At 38.9% G+C, this 18881-nt stretch overlaps 5 protein-coding genes across 6 annotated transcripts in view; 3 read left to right on the forward strand and 2 right to left on the reverse strand.

The window, feature by feature from the left end:
* The window catches only part of LOC140353566 (transmembrane protein 205), a 42055-nt gene extending 41549 nt beyond the window's left edge, over window positions 1–506 (forward strand). Inside the window, exon 5 of the mRNA XM_072438169.1 lies at window positions 495–506. The gene's annotated coding sequence lies outside the window, so the exon portion shown is untranslated. The remainder of the gene's footprint in view (window positions 1–494) is intronic.
* Window positions 77–4113, forward strand: plekhb2 (pleckstrin homology domain containing, family B (evectins) member 2). The gene is made up of 8 exons (XM_072438167.1): window positions 77–211; window positions 980–1029; window positions 1102–1254; window positions 1329–1431; window positions 1512–1551; window positions 2302–2388; window positions 2644–2752; window positions 3112–4113. Exons 2-8 carry the CDS (start codon window positions 993–995, stop codon window positions 3252–3254), a joined length of 672 nt encoding a protein of 223 aa, XP_072294268.1. The 5' UTR covers window positions 77–211; window positions 980–992; the 3' UTR covers window positions 3255–4113.
* A 966-nt stretch (window positions 4114–5079) lies between these two features.
* Window positions 5080–8693, reverse strand: LOC140353561 (vacuolar protein sorting-associated protein 4B-like). The gene is made up of 11 exons (XM_072438161.1): window positions 8518–8693; window positions 7942–8053; window positions 7732–7876; window positions 7380–7435; window positions 7170–7289; window positions 6929–7085; window positions 6700–6848; window positions 6432–6513; window positions 6149–6368; window positions 5605–5745; window positions 5080–5404 (listed from the first exon to the last, which is right to left on the reverse strand). The coding sequence occupies exons 1-11, from the start codon at window positions 8536–8538 to the stop codon at window positions 5303–5305; spliced, it is 1305 nt and encodes a 434-aa protein (XP_072294262.1). The 5' UTR covers window positions 8539–8693; the 3' UTR covers window positions 5080–5302.
* A 253-nt stretch (window positions 8694–8946) lies between these two features.
* On the reverse strand, window positions 8947–15515 carry ankrd29 (ankyrin repeat domain 29). Of its 2 annotated transcripts, XM_072438165.1 has the most exons (10): window positions 15349–15515; window positions 14020–14130; window positions 12462–12560; window positions 11532–11630; window positions 10814–10912; window positions 10312–10410; window positions 10099–10197; window positions 9729–9824; window positions 9543–9641; window positions 8947–9456 (listed from the first exon to the last, which is right to left on the reverse strand). In XM_072438165.1, exons 1-10 carry the CDS (start codon window positions 15358–15360, stop codon window positions 9373–9375), a joined length of 897 nt encoding a protein of 298 aa, XP_072294266.1. In that variant the 5' UTR covers window positions 15361–15515; the 3' UTR covers window positions 8947–9372. The 2 variants fall into 2 exon arrangements, with proteins under 2 accessions (XP_072294266.1, XP_072294267.1); XM_072438166.1 differs by lacking the exon at window positions 11532–11630.
* Window positions 15516–16112: 597 nt separating this feature from the next.
* The window catches only part of cts12 (cathepsin 12), a 3653-nt gene continuing 884 nt past the window's right edge, over window positions 16113–18881 (forward strand). The window contains exons 1-6 of the mRNA XM_072438163.1: window positions 16113–16365; window positions 16760–16899; window positions 17532–17651; window positions 17749–17913; window positions 17984–18205; window positions 18588–18756. Of these exons, the coding sequence (XP_072294264.1) occupies window positions 16335–16365; window positions 16760–16899; window positions 17532–17651; window positions 17749–17913; window positions 17984–18205; window positions 18588–18756 (847 nt within the window). The 5' untranslated portion in view covers window positions 16113–16334. The remainder of the gene's footprint in view (window positions 16366–16759; window positions 16900–17531; window positions 17652–17748; window positions 17914–17983; window positions 18206–18587; window positions 18757–18881) is intronic.

Below are 18881 nucleotides of genomic sequence, written 5' to 3' on the forward strand. Positions count from 1 at the left end.
AAGATTTGTTTTGTTTTTATCGTAATCAACTGGTGCGACGCGTCACGTCTCCCGGAGTTAATGAGTGGGCGGGGCTAAACTAGACATTTCGACGAGTCCACTGAAGGTCCCGTCTTCTGTCCAAGGAAAAGCGCAACTAAATATCATTTATCAGAGCTTTTCTGCGTGTGCTGTGCTCGATCGTCCTCATACATTTTGCACAGAAAACAAGGTAGGTCTGGAATTGATTATAACGTAAACATATGTAGCTAATCAATAATCATATGTTTAATGTCACATGAACCAGCCAGCGTTGGTGTTAAGCAAAATTTGCTTAACACCAACCAATGTTGTTTCTGTGTTGGTCTACTTGTCATCTGCTTAGTGTTGCAGCGCTACTTCGTCAGTTTATTTCTTGTATGAAATAATGGCGAATGTCAGCAGGCCTAGCCATAAGAATAGGCCTCTGTTTATTCAGTAGATAAACACTTTGCAACCCAAAGAAATAGGCGTAGCTTTTATTCAAGCCAAGGCCTATATTCTTTGAACGTCATCTCATGATAGATCATTTATTTAGGTGTATGATACTGAAAAAAGTAAATAAATAAACCAATGTGACCTAAGCACGAATAATAATGGCGCCTTTATTTTGAGGCCATCTGCCAAATGTCACGAGGTGGTAGAGATCACGTGACACGCCCCATATTATTCTAACTACTATAGAGTGCCAACACGTGACATCAGCCAATAGTATTTGACACAGATGGTGGGCTGCTGAAATAAATATTATTAAAATGCAGTTGTTATACAGTGAGTTCTTAGGTTGAGAAAAATCATCAGGTCCAACGTTTTGTGAATTTTCCTTTTAGATATTTCATGGCAAAGTCCAATGTAATCAATAGGAAAAAGTGGATCTTGCCTCCATCTGAGGTTAAGACGTTATCACATCTTGAATGTCAACACAGCTAGTTGTTTAACTAATATTGTCTTTTGTCTTCAGGTTTCTCAAAGTAATGGCGATGGTAAAGAGTGGCTGGCTCCATAGACAAAGTAAGTATTGACTGTTTATTGATTGTTATACTATTAATTTTGAGGACTAATAACTATAATATCTGTTTGTAGGTACCATACTTCGCCGCTGGAAGAGGAACTGGTTTGATTTGTATTCAGATGGACGACTGGTGTTTTACAACGATCAGCAGAGACGGGACATGGAGGATGACATCCATATGAAGATCGACTGTATCAACATTCGTAGTTCAGCTGCTTGTCAAGGTGGCTTCACACAGCATTCAGTGATAATACTCTTAACTTGGATTTGAGGTGTTGACTTATTCTTATTTCCCCAGACCTAAATCCACCTGAAGGAAAGGCACGCGACTCCTTGCTCCAGATTGTGTGTCGGGATGGACGGGTCATCAGCTTGTGTGCGGACAGTGCAGACGATGCTTTGTAAGACATTGTTTGGAAGCTGAATTCTTTTGGTCTCTCTCTTTAAGCCTTTATTAATCTGTTACATCTAAACATTGAAGGGCATGGACTATGGCATTCCAGGATGCAAGGGTCAACATGGTAAGATTGTGTTTCTATAGAATAACTATTTTCACAGAAAAGTAGGTATTGAGGCTGGAAATGGTTTCACTAGCAAGGACCACGACCCCAGATACGATGCAAGGTCTTTATTGGCAGGGAAGAAACATGAACAACACGAATGTCTGAAGTTGATGCCGTTTTGGGGCTTCTTGCGATGAGGGCTGAAGGCTCCCGGGCCTCGATACCCCCATCTAGGAGATAAATTAGAATAATTGTAACAGTTTAAAAGAGGGTGGGAGGGAGGGGCACGAAAATCACGAACACAGGTGTATGTGATCTGGATGATTAAGTAGCCGCGGGAAGGGGCGTGGTCCTGCTCCCGAACTTAAGATAACAAACTTATCTTCATCAATATGGCAAGATTCATGTTTTTTTAAAATTACATGTTATATTTACCTATTTAAAATGTATTAACATAATATGGACCTCTGTTGTGTGCATTTTATCCCACAAAAAGGTCTAATGAATTATTTTAAAGTCCAACCTCTGTCACAAACCACATTCTTTTAAAGCTACAGAGTTGTCTGGTACACGTTTTGATTATCGCTAACCATTGACTATTTCATTGACAGCTCACAAATGTTTATTGCAATATACTATCTAACAAGTAAAAGGTTTGGACATCCTTATATTCAATCGTTTTGAGACTGTCCAAACTATAAATTGGTAGTTCTTATTTAAATGTGAAAAACTGTTAAATTGTTGTGTTAAATTGCCTTTATTTTCCAGCTTGTTGCTGCTCCTCAGATTGGTTTTGCACCAGAAACGATGGCCTCAGCTCCACCGCCCTATTCAGAATATGCTCCAAATCCCCAGGTAAATCAACCCGTGGGGGATTACACTGATTTGTTTTCTGAGTCGCACCTTAAAGAGAAAAAAAAACAGCCATAGCTATTTTTGTCTGTACTAAGAATGGCACACCCTGTTATAATCCTTAATTACATTTACTGCAATATTACAAAAGAAAGTATTTGTGACATCTACTTGGTGTTCAGAAAAAAAACTAAATTGAAGGTAAATATATTGTGGTAAATTGTATCATTAAGCTACGGTTTGGTCATATTTTGTCAGGTCTTTGTCCCCGGTCCATATGGAGACTACACCGCTGCTCCACCAACTCAGATTGTATACTCTGCTGATGGAGAGCCGTACGCTGTGGCTTACCCTTATCAATACCAAGGTGAAGATCATTTCTGACATTTGAACCATCCTATAAACCTCTTGACATTTCCTAACCCTTTACTTTATGTGTCTATTTCTTTGCCATGGATAATTGGATGCCATCCTTATCTTATCAATACATTTGTTGTTGTTGATAAACTCAGATAGTGACTAGAACTATATTAAGGACATTTTTTGGTCTAAAACTCATTTAAATGAATGCGATCTATATCCTAAAATCCGTACACCACTTAACTTGTGATTTTGATATTTTCTGCAGATATTAATGCTTCATTAGACATGTTTTGGTCAAAAAGGAACCTTTGCTAGTGCATTTGAGAACCATAACACTGTCCCGCTCTTTGTCTTCAGTTCCAGGCGGGTACATGGCCCCGGGTTCTGGGGTGAACCACGTCGTAATTCGGGAGCAGAGGCGGGACAACGGGGCAGACATGGCTTTGGGGATGTTGACTGGAGCTGCCACCGGTCTCGCCCTCGGATCCCTTTTCTCTGTCTTTTAATGTCGATTAACACTAAAGTACACGCTGTTAAGCCCAAAGTCATGCATACACTCGGAAACACACAGCCAATGAGGTGAAAGAAAGGATTGCTATGGGTAAGGATCGATATTGAAGTGTTCAAAACCACTCCAGACCTGCACTTTGAATTTGTGAAAAGAACTCACGACCAGAATATTGACTAAAATAACTGTAAAAATGTTTCTAAATTTGCCAGCAGTTATACAGACAGAATTTGTCCTTGATTACCGGTATTTAGAAAGAGTCTGATTCATTTAGTCCAGTGTTTTGTCTTATTCAATTCAACAAAAAATGGTCCGGGTGTAAATCATTTTGGGCGTGGCTGTACTTTGAAGCACATTGTTCTTGGTGTCGTGACCATTACATGAGAAAATGTGACAGTGGCCATAGTATAAGGTACACCTTCACTCGCCTGATTTCAGTTTGTGGCCTGGACAGTTTTAACAATGAATGAACTGCAGCTCATTGGATTGTTTCTCTTTTAAGGACTTGTGTGTGTCAAATTATACCTAAGCCCGTATGTAAAACTATGCAGACTCTCCACCATTCAGTTTGTTTTTCGTCTCATCAAAGTTGCTTCCTTGTTACTGGTCTATTAGATGATGTGTGAGAAAAGGTGTACCTATTAATGTGGCCTATGATTGTAGGTGTATCTTGAATCATGAATGTAATGGGCAGGTTGAGTACTTCCTGTTTGTCCTAACGCTCCGAGCACTTTGTCTTATCCATATATGCACATTCCTTAATCTGTGGCCCCTTTGCCTGCATTGAATGTTGTCAACCAAAAAGTGAATATTTATTTATTGCAATGCTATCTTATATTAAGAGTCCTTTCATTTCATTCATTTGCTTTTTCTGTTGTCGTTATTTCTTATTTGTTCTTGTAACCGAGTATTTGTTTTACAATATGTTTTTTTCCATTAATCCACTGTGCTGTTTGTTCTTTTCTTTAGTCTTGTTTTGAGTCATGCTTTGCTTGTTGCGTAGCAGAAATATACAGCAGTTTCTCAGGTTACTCGTGGTTTGCGGGCTTCAGTAGATAGTGTACACAAAACAGCAATAATTAGCTTATTTTAAAATGTAATACTAAATACTTTGGTAAAAGCTTGAGGTATCACCATGGTTGCTTTAAGCAGTGAAAAGTTGTATGTCTCCTCTGCACTTTATAATGGGTGCATTTATGACTATGTCTACTATTTATGACTTTCTGTATTTTTGGTTTACATTTCATTCAAACCATGGCACAAATAATCTGTACAGTTACTGCCTTCCATAATGTATTTAGTTTGCCATTTAAAATGTATTTAAGATTCAATAAGTTTGGATTTTAATTAATCATTTTATAAGATATCTATCTAGATTATTAGCACATTAAATTGACTTCCGGTTATTACTTCCAGATTCATTTTGTGCAGCTTAATGATGTCATCTTGTACATTGTGAATGTACAATGCATATATAACTGCATTTAAATATCTACACTTGACTCAAATGGATTTAACAATAAGTAAACCCATCTTTAATTTAACAATGTTTATTGAACCATTATATATATATACACTACACAAAATTATCATTTTACACCAAAAGTTTATTTGAGTTTTACAAATGTTCCGTTTCCTAACATTTGAATTGTTCTTTTTTAGGTGAAAACAAAAGACAAACATGACAACAATGTAAGTGCAAATATAGAATTTTTAGCGCAAGGGTTTTATATGTTCGTAGTAACAGTAACTCACCCAAAAGGCCATTAAAAGTATTGACACATAAAAAAAAAACATTAAAACAAAAGCAAACTCATTCCACAGTGAAAAATTCAGCGTAAGATTTAATTTACAAAGAGGTCACGATTGTTGCTGAAGTGTTATCAACGGTACTTTCACCCGAATTATTACTTTAGGATGAAACAAACCAAACTATACACATTTTAGACTTATGTAAACATATCATTTGCAGGTTGTAGGATATTAGAATCATATAATTTGCTAGTTTACAGCATTCGTTTGACCCCCTGTTTCAATAATGGCCATTTAGCCTTCTTGACCAAAGTCTTCAGTGAACTTCTCCAGTTTTTCCAGGTCATTTTCGTTTACAGTTGGTTTAGTGTTGGACAAAGACTTCAGCATGTCAGACTGCAAGAGAAATGTCAAAACAAACTTAACATACTGATTACTACATTCTTTTTCAATTCTGTGACAAAATGTTAAACTTTATTTTGTTGAGCCTACAGCAAGACCAAGTGTTAGAGAAATAGGACAAGTTAAAGACGAGGATGCAGAGGATGGAAAAGGTTCAAAAGAAGAAACCTTTCTTTCTGATGCTTCGATCTTACCATAGAGACCACAGGCTCCAGCAGTTTGTCTCCAGGCAAATCGACCCACGTCATGGCCATGGCATTGGGGTCTCCGGGCGAACAGGGGGTCAGGAGGTCATCCACCACTACATCAGGGTTATTCCAGGTCGAGCCCCGTACCTGGGCAAGACCACAGCCAACCAAAGCACAATTACGAGTCATGTAGTTTAAAGTACTTCGTATGATTAAAAGATATATATAAAAGCAAGTTAATACAAAGGAAAATCACATAAGTGTTCATCTTTTAACCCCCAATGATAAATAATACAGATACACGTACACGTATATCTGATTTGAATGTAGTTATAGAGTTGTAGCGGAAATAATAGTTTATTCTTGATTTAGTCATTTTTGTAAAGCATTTTGTTACATACACATATACTACTGGTATATAAAACCAAAGAATGCCAATGTCTTCCATTACTTGATTCTACACAATAAAGGCTGGTAAAAAGCAACCAGTTTCTGTACATTCAACATTTAAATTAATGAATTAAAGCAAATTAAACTGTTAGAAGCTCACCTTTTTGAAGTGTGTGGCTGTCTGGACCTTCCTGACCGGCTGCATGAGTGCGTCCCTCACGATGATGCTGATGTCTGCGCCTGAATAACCCTCAGTCTTTTTGCCCAGAGTCATAAAGTCCTCCTCAGTTAAACTGCTGGGAGTGGAGCCCAGGTTCAGCTTGAACATGAACGAGCGAGCATGTTCCTCAGGGAGAGGGATGTAGATACGCTTTTCAAACCTTCAAAGCCAAAAAATATGTTGGAATTGAATAATTTAAGAAATAAATGTATTATTCACAAACCGTCTTCTGATGGCAGAGTCCAGAGTCCAAGGGATATTTGTAGCTCCCAATACCAAGACTCCCTCATTATTATTTCCAACACCTGAAAGGAGACTCTGATTAGCATGTTTCCATGACAGAGTGATACAAGTAATAAATGGGGAATGGAGAGAGGTCAAAGGTCTGTTCTTTTATGTACTGCACCTTTGCGGGAATGACACAGTATTATATTGAGGAGAATGGGACTTTCACTTAGTGCCAGTATTGTAAATTGGGTGTAGAGTCCTACCCTGCATCTGGACTAGAAACTCTGTCTTGATCCTGCGAGCGGCTTCACTCTCGTTCTCACTCCTGGAGCCGCAAAGAGAGTCAATCTCATCGATGAAGATTATAGAGGGTTTGTGTTCTCGGGCCAACGAAAACAGATTCTTCACTAGTCTGGTGTGAGACAAGAGGTATAAATACATGATATTAAGCCATACGTACTTTAAAGCCTGTGTTAATAGGAACAATCTTACTTCTCACTCTCTCCCAGCCACTTGGAGACCAGGTCGGAGGAGGAGATGGAGAAGAAGGTGGAGTTATTGGCTTCTGTGGCCACTGCTTTGGCCAGATATGACTTCCCTGTCCCTGGCGGTCCAAACAAAAGAATGCCCCTCCAGGGAGTACGCTTTCCTTCACAAGAAAGTAAGAACACAAATTACATGCACGCCCAAAATATACATATATATTTCACTTAAAGCAAGCATTTCTTGGAACCTGTGAAGAGATGTGGGAACTTGATGGGTAAGATGACAGCCTCCTTTAAAGCTTCTTTGGCTCCCTCTAGTCCAGCCACATCGTTCCATTTAATGTTGGGCTTTTCCATGACAATGGCACCTTTAATGCAGAAGAGTAAGTCATTGGTAATAGTGAATAATGTCTTATAGTTTTAATTGTCGTTAGAAAAACAAAAAATACTGCATTCACCAGAGAGTTGATCTTTGAACTTCTTTTTATCGGAGTCTTCATCATCACTTTCATTTCTGACCAAAAAAAAAGCATTGTAATAATCATTTAGCTGTTAAAATACTACGGCTTGGTTTCTACACAAGATTACTAATGTTTTCATATTCTGTAGAACATTTTCTAAAACTTCTGTCCCGTGAAATAAAGGGTTTTTATGACTTCAGGTAAATGAAGATCGTCTACATACATATATTTGTTTCCCTGTACCAAAGAACACTCTGAACTCATCATAATCATTTTGACAAAACATCCTCGACCTTCTCTTAAAAATGTGTCAGTACATAAATGAACCACAGCATCCTAAAATTCCCACCCCTTGCTGTCCGACTCTTTGACTGGTTTGGCGGGAGGCGCGGACTCCTTCTTCTTGATGTACTGCTTCAGCTGCTCCGCTCGGTCCAGGTATTCTGCACATTTCTCCCGGATGCTCTGTTTGGCTCTGTCACCCTGCGCCTCATCTGCAATCAACAAAAGTGATCATCAAAACTCAGACAAATGACCAATATTGGATAATTGTTCTTACATTTTATAACATGTAGAAAGTACTGTATAGCAGCTTGATAGCATCGGAGGGCCTCTTCATAGTTTTTGGCTTTATCTTCTTCAGATGCTTTGTTGGCAAGATCTATAGCTTTCTAATAAAGACAAAATGATAACCATGCATAGGTTATTGGGGTTGAGTAAAATAATAAATAATTCAAATAAAAATGGACAGTTAATAAAAATAAAAAGCATATTTGTAAGTTACAGGTGAAATGGTCAAAACATTCACATTTTAAATAAACTATGCAAAATGTAAAAGGATATGGAATACAAATGTCAAAACAAGTTTGTCTTACGTTATATATTGTACAGTCTAAACATGGAAGTATAATAAGAGATCCTAAATGAATCATCAGTCTACGTCGTGACGTAAAACACCTGACATAACAATGTAATTGACAAGACATTAAATTGTATGTGACAGTCAATATTAACTTGTCTATAAACTGTGTGATCATTATTATTAAAATATGTTAATGATGTGTTTATTTTTGTCTTTTTTAGAATAACTTTAACCTTACGTAACCAACTTTATTGTGGTTAGAGTTGTACTCACCTGTAAATTGCCTCCTGCCATGTTGCGTTACCTTTGATATCCAATTAAATAAAGGAAATAGTTTCGCCTTGAATAAAACGTTAAATCTACAACTTATTCGTTCTTCTTTAACAGCTTAATTTCCATTTTAAGACAGGAAAACTCGAGAAGGCGCGTCTCTTCCGCACTCGCGAAATGATGTAGTGACTTCCGCATTGGTCACGTGACAGGCTGTTCTACAGGCGCTTCAGCTCCTGAATCATCAGCACTTTATTTAAAGAAGCACTGCTAATAATAGAACTCTTATGGGTTAGGGTTATCATCTCATGGTTGTATTCACTTGTTGTGATTTTTTTTATAATATTAATTTTATTTGAAAAAAAAAAAAAAATCTGATAACAAAGCTATAAAATACTATTGCAGAACATCAACACATGGGAACCTGAAACCTGTGCTTTGACTGTCCGTTTTTATTACATTTATTACAAATGCAAATGAAACCACGATAGGTAATCAAAATACATAGAACAAGAGCGTGAAGGAGATGATGTACCAGTGCATCTCAAAAATAACATATTGTGGAAAAAGTGATAAATATACAGTCGTCTCAGATGAATAATGGCTTGATAAATAAACACTCAAATCTTAATTACATTGTAATATATTAGTCTCTCTAGCAGGATTAAATGGAAAAATAGCACAATAGTTGTATTTTTCAGATGCACTTGTATTTGGCAGGCATTCATTTTGACTCGATTTGGATATGATACAGTTTACATCTTTGGTCATGGTCAGTAGCAGGCTCCATGACGGGCTTTAGGTGGAACAACTGATTATCTTCTAGACTAGTGCAGTTCTGAGGTTGCCAGTCCAACATCAACTGGGTCCATTACAGATAGTCGGGTGTAAGAGCCTAAGGATTCGCTCGTTCTTTGTGAGATCTGCTGGAAGCTCGTTATTCTGCAAAATACATATAAAACAAAGACCTTTTAAGTAAGAAATTATACATTTTATAGTTTCATTTTTTAAAGACAGAAAATGTAAACCTTGTTCGGTAATGTTGGGTCAGCACTGGCTCCAAGCAGCATCTGAACTGTGCGTGCATCACCTCCCAACACAGCAGCATGTAGGACTGTATAACCGTTCTGTGGGGGAAATAAACAAAATAGCACCAATCAAGGTTCAATTAAGGTCAGAATGTTATTATATTACTACAGGTTTGAAAACTGTACCTTCAGGAGACCAAAGCAAGGTGAAAACTTCAGAAGTTCCTCTATAACACTGTGATGGCCCTTTAAAGCGGCTTTGAATAATGCTGTCGTACCATCCTTCATACGAAAAAGTACAAAACACATCTTAATGCCTTGAAATAAGAATAAAATACAATTAGAAACCCCACATTAGATTATGGATCATTTTCTATCTTAGAGGAGTACACAACGCAAATACAGTTTTTGTATTTGCTCAACTATACTAAAGCCTTAGATGATAAAAACAAAAGAAAAGGAAATCATGAATGTCAGATTAACTGTGATGAGGTTGTACATGTGGCTTTGGGGCCCGATTATTTGTTTATAGATTATTTAAATGCTTAGATTGTACCTGTCTGTCAGCATCCCTGTCTGCACCTCTCAGGAGCAGCACTTTCACCACTTCACTGTGCCCTGTCTGAGCTGCCATCCACAAGGGGGCAGTGCCATCCTGACAAACACAACAGATCAATGCAGTAGAAATGAAGCAGACGACAGCCAAAACTACAAGGTGTCCCCTGCATTAATGATTGAAAATGCAAACGTGGACATGTCTATACTTTACCTCTCGACTCTGGTTCACCTTGGCACCGGACGACAGCAGCTGACGGATGACTGTCACATGACCTTCCTGAGCCGCCAAGAACAAAGAAGTGGCTCCATCCTGAAAGTTTTGGGGAATTATGTAGTAAAATATATGTGAAAATGTGAATGAATTCACAGTAATGCCTACACGGTGTGTCAGTGTACACGAATACACAACCGTGCACCAAGATCTAAAGAACGGTCCCATTATTATTTGTATAACCTTTATATAATTTATAGATTCAAATCAACTCTAATGACTAACGCTAAATGGTTTGTTTTCCATTGCAGATGTGGTAAAATGCCAGTCATGCCCTACTCCGTGCTCTCTCAAACCTCAGAGGTAGAACTCCCACTGAGCGCACAGAGGGGAGCTAAAAATCACATCCCAGACAAGAGGGGTTATCTGGGGTGGTCCTGGCTGGGAGAAGGGGAAGAGGAGGGATTAGGAGCGTGGAGTGTGGAGACGCAGAGGAACATACACTCAATTGATCGTGAACACTGGCTCCATTCTTCAGCAGGACGTCCACGACTTTGGAGTGACCGTATTGAGAGGCGACAGTGAGAGCAGTGCCACCATCCTGCACAAAAGAAAAATAAACCAGTAAATGAGGTATTCTAATTTATAAACACCTTTGGGCATTTGCATAATCAATTCAAACATGAAGTTATCAGGTGTTGGAAAGTGTGTCGGCGCTGACTGGTTAAGGAAGTAGAATTTTTATAGATATTGGTAGTCTTAACTTCTCTGACACTGTTACAATCAAATCTGCAATCCAAATACTTTTCACACTTTCTGGGCCTGGACAGGCATTTGTTTGTACTGTATATCGTTGTACATTTTGAATCATGCAACTGTGTCTACAGGCTTGGGTCTGGATTATGTTGCGTAGGATCCAAATGTTTTTTTCTATTATCGCAAGATTTGGCAAATAATTGGGTTCTGTTTTCTGTTACCAAATAAACCAGTACATTTTTAGCAGCTTGGGAAGTTACACGATCTAATCTAACATGTGCCTATATATTCAAAAAGTCATTCAAAATAATAATGATAATAATAATCTTTATCTTTAGAAGGTGCTGATCCTGTGACTCACTAACTGCCTCAGACATGTTTAGATCAGAGCAGTTTTTCCCATACGCCCCACTTTTATACGTATCCAGCCGCCAGTCAGCGTCATTGTGCCCGCAGCAGCACACCTTTGTCTGGCTGTCAGTGGAGGCTCCGAACTCAAAGAGCAGCTTGCACACGTCATGGTGTCCCTGCTGCGCCGCAAAGAACAGAGCCGTGGAACCTGTCTGATCAGGGACAGAATAGAAACAGTTATTTACTTGTTCCTTTACGCCTGCGTTGAGACGTTTAGCCTGAAATACCCCGGTCCCAGAGCAATAATGCGTTCTCAATGTTTTCCCTAATCATTATTGTCACTAATTTACCACAGATTTACAGCCATAATCATCATTTACGCAATTAATTTATTTTTAAAACATATACAACCATGTTTTGAATCCTCTGAATCAGTGGCTAAAGAGATATTACAGTGTATTTATATAGCACTTCAAGGCAGTCAAGCGCTTTACTAGGCAATGTGGGTGAAGTGTCTTGCCTAAGGACACAACAACATTTCCTCTAGCGCCCCACAGTGGCTCTCATCCAAGTACTAACCAGGCCACGTCCTGCTTAGCTTCCAAGAGTTGGAAAGCAGGTGCACAGAGGTGTAAGATAAGATAAGATAAGATAAGATATGCCTTTATTGTCCACACATGGGGAAATGTTGGTGTTACAACGCAAGTAGATACAGAGGAAAAGGACAGATAACTTATAGGAAGTCTAATTAAAAAAAAAATCTTAACAGAAGAACTCTTATGAACAAAAACAAAAACTCTTATCAACAAAACTCCTGTAAACAGGACCTCTCATATCTTAATAGGGAATGGAGGGAGGAAAATACAAATAAAGAAAAAATAATAATAAAAATAGCTGGCATAAGACAAATAATACTACATGCAGAGTAAACCAGATTTTTTATAAATTAAATCCTTAGCAGAAAGAAAGAAAATTGCTCAATGAGATGAGTAATTATTCTATCAACTAAAATAATGTTAGCTGTATCCTGGTTTGAATTGTACCTCTCTCTGATAGTTGATGTCAGCCCCTTGCATGATCAGCTCCTTCACACAGTCATAATGTCCGCTGTAGGAGGCCACCATCAGGGCTGTGGTCCCATACTGAGCAGAAAAACAGGCAATTAATCAGACGCCCTTTGCTAAAGATGCAATTCCTTGTTAAGCATAAACACTCTAACGCATTTATTGATTACAGAACTCTTGGTCTAGGGTCGACTAGCATTGGTCTGATGCTTCATGTTCAACGCCAGCCGCATGTTTGTGAATACCTGTGGTGAATACACGGTTTTGATGCATTTTAAAACGGGCATTTACATAGTGCCATGTACAAAGACAGCAGTGTTGAGCGATATGGCGACTATATAATATCAAACTGTGATCTGACCTGACCCGATCTGTTAAATGTACGTAGCTCTTGCTCAAACACAAACCTGCCACTCCTCCTAATGATCACCCTCATCATGCTGTGAGTGAGGGACAGGACAATTACACAAACCACAGTGAGGGATGGACTCTCCAAAAGTCTACAGCTTTAATCTTCAAGACAATAAAAGGCCACTAAAATAATATGTGTAAAAGGAAATCCAGACCCAGTCATTTTTTCTGCCCTTTAGAACTGCACAATCCCAGCAGGCACCACCAAACTCCACACATTCACATAGAAACTTACAGCATTGCCGTGTTTATCAAATTTTAGCGGCGTCTAAGAGATTGTGGATTATATTATACACCAGGATGAAAAAATAATAAAGGTCAGAAGAAAGTATAGAGAGAGTATTTTACAGGATTTACAAAGCTCCAGATGAATGGGAGAAGTGGATATCTGCAACTAAATACTAGGAAGTGAATAAAATCTTATAAAATATTAATACATCTTATTTATTTTTGTATTGATTGTGGTCAATTTTATTTGGGGAATGATTTGACCTTTTTCTCACAATAATAGCTTGTGTATTGCCCATTGGTCTATTTTATTTTATTTTGCGAGTTTGAAGTTGGAAGAGAAACGATCCCGAGTCCTTTTCACAAAACATTGTTGGCATAATTGTCTGTAAAGAAATGTTGTAAAAGTAGAAAGATAAAATCTCACAGTATAGTTTATTACATTTACAGTGATTTAGCCGCTGTCATGTACAACAGATTTACATTTGAGAGATCACATCATTTTTGATTGTCATTATCAGCAAACGTTTTAGATATGTTGCTTTTTAATAAAGTATATTTCTAACAAACATCTCCGGGGACATTTTTATGAATATAAGATAATAGAAGGTGGAGTAAATCAGATGTCTGGATGTTGCACATTTAGGGCACTATCTCCACGATCTATGTTTATTAAAGAACACCCGTGCAAGGCAAGGGTCAGTAATGTTTAATCTGATTCGCTTTTAAGACGTGATATTATTTATGACTTCATTTAATGACACAGATAAACGGCAAAAGCTAAACTTCAGGCTTGATGCCATTTATTACCACTATTTCCCCCCCGTCCTGGATGCAGGAGCTCAGACTTCCCTTGCTGCACAGTTTTATGGACGCACGCGCTGGTGGTGGTGCGTACCGTGTCTCTACAGTCAGAGTCCACTCGTCCAGAGTTCAGGAGCAGCTGCAGCAGAGCCAGGTTCCCCTTCCGCGCCGCCCAAAACACTGCATTAGCCAGGGGAGTTTCCTTCTGTAATAAATACACACAACACACGCTGACCTCAAACCACCATTATAGTATTATAGCACGTGAGCTGGGAGAAAACAATGGAGCACACAGGCTATAATGGCTTTGACTATGCAATTGCGTTCGTCATTTTAAGACGGACCACTTGGATTTTTCAGATAAAATATCACTCAAATCTATAGAAATTCAAATTAGAAATAGAAAGAAAGAAAATGTTTTACTTTCAGCTACCAAAGAGTCCCTTAAATGCAAGTTTATTATTGTTCTACAAAGGCCTTTCTTTATGTGATTACTGTATAATAACATTACAATCATATAATCATCCATAGAAGGATAAATGTGCAACATCATTGTTACTACATCATTTACGATATAATCTGACAATTAAATGCATTCTTTTGCTTATAAGTTTGACTCTTATTTGTGATAGTATAGTTTTATTCTCTAATCTCGTAAAATACATCCCTGCGATTTCTTCTTCTAAAAAGAAATAGCAGCAAAAGGCGCTATCAAAATAAATCAATATGAGCCATTCAAGGTTGTTGTCCATTACCCAAATCTCTGGTGATGAACGGTATAATGCCTTGAATAATTTAAGATCAGCATCACTCATATGCTGTAAAGTTAAAAAGACCTGACTGTGTGAAACCAAGCAAAGTCTCATAATGATGTGTGAAAAACCTTTCAAACACTACACACCACAGGCCATTAACATACAAAACAGTGTTATATAGTCGAATAAAATGTATGCATCTAACCTTAAAAGGCCCAGAGTCAAAATAATGAGTGTGTAATGACATGATGCAGGCAAGGAAAGAGAATTACTGGAGCATTTCCATGAACTCATTTAAATGGAGATGTTCGAGGTCTGATTAGATTGGTTAAGGAAGCGAATAGGAAGCAAATCAAAACATTGGACAGCAGGAGTTTGTGTGCAAGCAAAACATGCGTGCACCAGCCAGCAAGCAAGCACACAACAACACCACACAACAACAACAACAACACCACCACACAACAACACCACACACTTCTCCTCACAGGGAAAACGTCCGCAAAACCATTTGATCCCGTCTGTTTCCTCTGGGTTATTTCCCTTTCATTGCACCACGTTATTAAATTAAAACCCGCTGTGTCTGAACGCACTCTGGAGCTGTCATGTGTGTTTGCGTGGGGGCCCCCGCCTTGCAGCTTCTACGTGTCAAAGAGTGATGTCAAATTTACCTTAAAAGACATGATCCAGTGCACTTCATTCGTGAGTCATGTTTCTGGTGGTGGCGCAATCGTTCATTACGGAGACGATGCCTGTTTTGCCGCACTGTGTTTGGGTGTTGGCGGACGCGGACATAATCGCACCGACACCGACCGTCAGCGCATCTGCAGTGACAGTGGCGCTCTGGGGCCGCGAGGGGGCGCTGCCGCTCACCGGTCGTTTCAGTGCACTAAAGCGTCGAAGACAATTGTTTAATAGAGTTTAATAGGGTTGAATAGAGTTTATAGAGTCGTCCAAATGAAAGCATATTGTGTGAGTTATTTGACATTTGTAGGCCGTGTTATGTCAACGTTCACATATCATGATAACAATTAACCAATGTCTTAAAGGTGCACTATGTGACTCTTTTGATGGAGTTATGCTTTTGCTCATCTTTATTTTTATTTTTTTACTGAGGCTACTGTCTATCTCCCCTCACATATCTTAATGATCCATGCACTATATACAACCATTTGTCCCAGAAAATAAAATAGGCCATTGTGCATTTTAAAAAGTTGCACTGTTGTTGTGATTGGGAAGTCACTTAAAATCATATACTACTCTAAAATACTAAAACCTATGATTGAGAAGAAATATTTGTTTGAGTAGTATATCATTTTAAGTTATGCAAGTAAAAGTAACATGCAGTACATTTACCTCATTATTACATATACCCTCTCTATGTTGTTGGAAAGTTGTGTGTCAGATGTTTTGGCCAATTATAACCATGATTATAACCCGCCATTTGAAGGATTCACAATATTGCAGCTCTGTCCAAATGATAATAGAGGTGTTACTGTGAACCTGAAGGGATGTATCCTATTTTTGTTGACTAATAAGATCTTCAGGTGTTGATTTAGGGATTCAAACCAAAGTCCAGGCAAAACATGTGTTTACTGCAAGGCTATATAAGGATGATGGAGAGTGAAGGTGAGGAAGGGAGCAGAGCTGAGCAGACATGGGGACAGAGCGTGTTCACAACCATGCAGGTGAGTGCGAGTCACTACTGTGTTACGCTGTACACAGGTTTTGATGCAATTTTCACTTATTTTTGAAAATTTAAATATTCAAAATATGAATCTTTATATATTATGAATGACATGACACCTATATTACCCAATGTAACATGATTTTGTTTGCCTATTCAAATGACTGACTAGAATCAGGGCTGCTTGTGCTCACAGTGATGAACCTACAGGAGGAATGATTGTATATCTGAGGGGTCATCAAAATTATTGTTCAAATTCACGCATTCACACAATAACTCCGTAGCATAAAGTCAATAAATGTCCAAAAGCCAGCCTTAAGATGTTTTTATGTGTGATTTAAAACTCTGCTCAGTACAGTACTTGAGAGTAGTGTTCTGTGTGTGTTATCTTGTAGCTCCACAGGTCGTGGTGCTGCTGTTCTTTTCTCTGCTGCTGTGTGCACCTCCTCGAGTGGCCTCCCTGGACTCAGAGGAACTGGCTGTGACAGACTGGGACATGTGGAAATCCAACTATGGCATCAACTATGAAGAGAGGGTCTGACTTTATTCACTAAATTCACTGTCTGATTAACCAGAGCTAATTAACTCTTTTTAAAGGTGGTTTAGTTTAGGTTAAGGCCTAATTTTGTCTCGAATACTTAATCCAAACACTAATTAAGTGGAACAACATTATGTAATAGAACAGAACTCTATCTACACATATGCCCACACACATTATGTGCATGCAGACACCTCTGTGTTTAAGTATAGGTTACCATCCTCACACGTGTCCACACACATATGTGCATGCAGACACCTCTGTGTTTAAGTATAGGTTACCATCCTCACACGTGTCCACACACATATGTGCATGCAGACACCTCTGTGTTTAAGTATAGGTTACAATCCTCATACGTGTCCACACACGACGTGTGCATAAGCAAATGTTCCGGTGTATGCAAGTGTTAATGCACATGCCCACACACACTAAGGGTAAATGCATTTACAGCCCTGTTTTCATATTATTTCCCCCCAAAAAATTTTACCATTTCCCTGGAGATTTACAATCAGGAGTATTAATCCTAAACCCACTACATAGTTACTACATGCTGTTTTCACATGGTGCAGTTCTACTCTGACAATGAGTGCTCAGATTCTGTTGTCTTTCATGTTTCTGTCATTGTGTAGGACGACATCCAGAGGAGGGCGATCTGGGAGGAGAACAAACGGCTGATTGAAGACAATAATCAGGGGTTTCTTACGGGTTCGAGAGGGTTTGCCATGGCTATGAATAAATACGGAGATCTGGTGAAGTGTTTGTCTACTTCTCTCCAAAACACAGATATCACATCATCAATCATCAATGAAGTTAGAAAATTAATGACTTTAAAATCTTCTTATTCAGACGAGACAAGAATACCAAGTCCTCCAAGGCGCCGGGATAGACGCTCAGTTTGTGAAGCGGGGCAAAGCGGTCTCGGCGCGCAAACTGAGATCCAGCGCTCGCAAATTCGACTCCTATTTCGTCGACTACAGGAACACTGGCTATGTCAGCGAAGTCAAGGACCAGGTAAAGTTTTCGCCTGCTAAAACGGCTTGAGTCCCGAACCTCTTTAAACTGTCTTAAATCATTTTGACAGGGGTACTGCGGCTCCTGTTGGGCATTCAGCACCACTGGAGCGATAGAGGGGCAGCTATACAAACAGACGGGCCAGCTTGTGTCCCTGAGTGAGCAGAACTTAGTCGACTGCTCCAAATCGTACGGGACATATGGGTGCAGCGGGGCGTGGATGGCCAACGCGTACGACTATGTGATCAGCAATGGGCTCATGTCAACAAGCACATACCCATACACATCAGTGGTAGGGCAACACTATCATTTTATATTATGATTATGATTTATTTATGATCTGACTAAACATTAAGACATTTGTATAAGGAAGTCCACTATAAGATGGAAAATTTGCCCCCAAAAAAAGGGATTTGGGTGAATTTCTAAATGTATTTATGAGGGCTGATCCTTTAAAGTTGTTCAGAAAAGCCAACCTGACAAAGATAAGCCTTTTTTTTAACCAATATAACTTTTGCCTGTGGTCAGTGTTTATCAAGAGTGGTCTAAGGAATGAACATGAGTAAAGATTTGCTGTTGACGTTAATGCTGGTCGTCCTATCACAGTGAATCACAGTTTGTTGTTGTAAGTGTAATACTTGGCAGCCACAGGATCAGTGTGTATTTCTGAACAGGACACGCAGTCTTGTTACTATGACAGCAGACTGGCAGTGGCCCACATTAAGGACTACAGGTTCATCCCAAAAGGCGACGAGCAGGCACTGGCAGATGCCGTGGCGACCATTGGACCCATCACCGTGGCGATCGATGCGGACCATGCCAGCTTCCTCTTCTACAGCTCAGGTACATCAACATAAATGAGTCTGACATCTTGAGTTCTTCAGTGGACTTATGTGTGCAAACATTTGTGCATGTGTCAGAATGTCAAAGGTCTGATTGGTATTCATTATTTTATACCTCAAAATATA

Source organism: Eucyclogobius newberryi, unplaced genomic scaffold, assembly GCF_026437365.1.
Source record: "Eucyclogobius newberryi isolate DKJ021-1_F unplaced genomic scaffold, fEucNew1.0.hap1 SCAF_9, whole genome shotgun sequence".
Classification (NCBI taxonomy): Eukaryota; Metazoa; Chordata; class Actinopteri; order Gobiiformes; family Gobiidae; genus Eucyclogobius; species Eucyclogobius newberryi.

Bases quoted from the DNA above. Each gene is read 5' to 3' on its own strand.
- plekhb2 (XM_072438167.1), top strand. From the start codon at position 993: ATGGCGATGGTAAAGAGTGGCTGGCTCCATAGACAAA. The intron at 1,030-1,101 runs GTAAGTATTGAC...ATCTGTTTGTAG, and splicing joins TGGCTGGCTCCATAGACAAA to GTACCATACTTCGCCGCTGG. The intron at 2,753-3,111 runs GTGAAGATCATT...CTTCAGTTCCAG, and splicing joins TTACCCTTATCAATACCAAG to GCGGGTACATGGCCCCGGGT.
- LOC140353561 (XM_072438161.1), bottom strand. From the start codon at position 8,538: ATGGCAGGAGGCAATTTACAG. The intron at 6,514-6,699 runs GTAGGACTCTAC...GTCTCCTTTCAG, and splicing joins GTTTCTAGTCCAGATGCAGG to GTGTTGGAAATAATAATGAG. The intron at 5,405-5,604 runs GTAAGATCGAAG...TTTCTCTTGCAG, and splicing joins TGGAGCCTGTGGTCTCTATG to TCTGACATGCTGAAGTCTTT.
- ankrd29 (XM_072438165.1), bottom strand. The intron at 10,411-10,813 runs GTATGTTCCTCT...CAAAACTTTCAG, and splicing joins GTGTTCACGATCAATTGAGT to GATGGAGCCACTTCTTTGTT. The intron at 9,457-9,542 runs GTTTACATTTTC...TGTATTTTGCAG, and splicing joins ACCCAACATTACCGAACAAG to AATAACGAGCTTCCAGCAGA.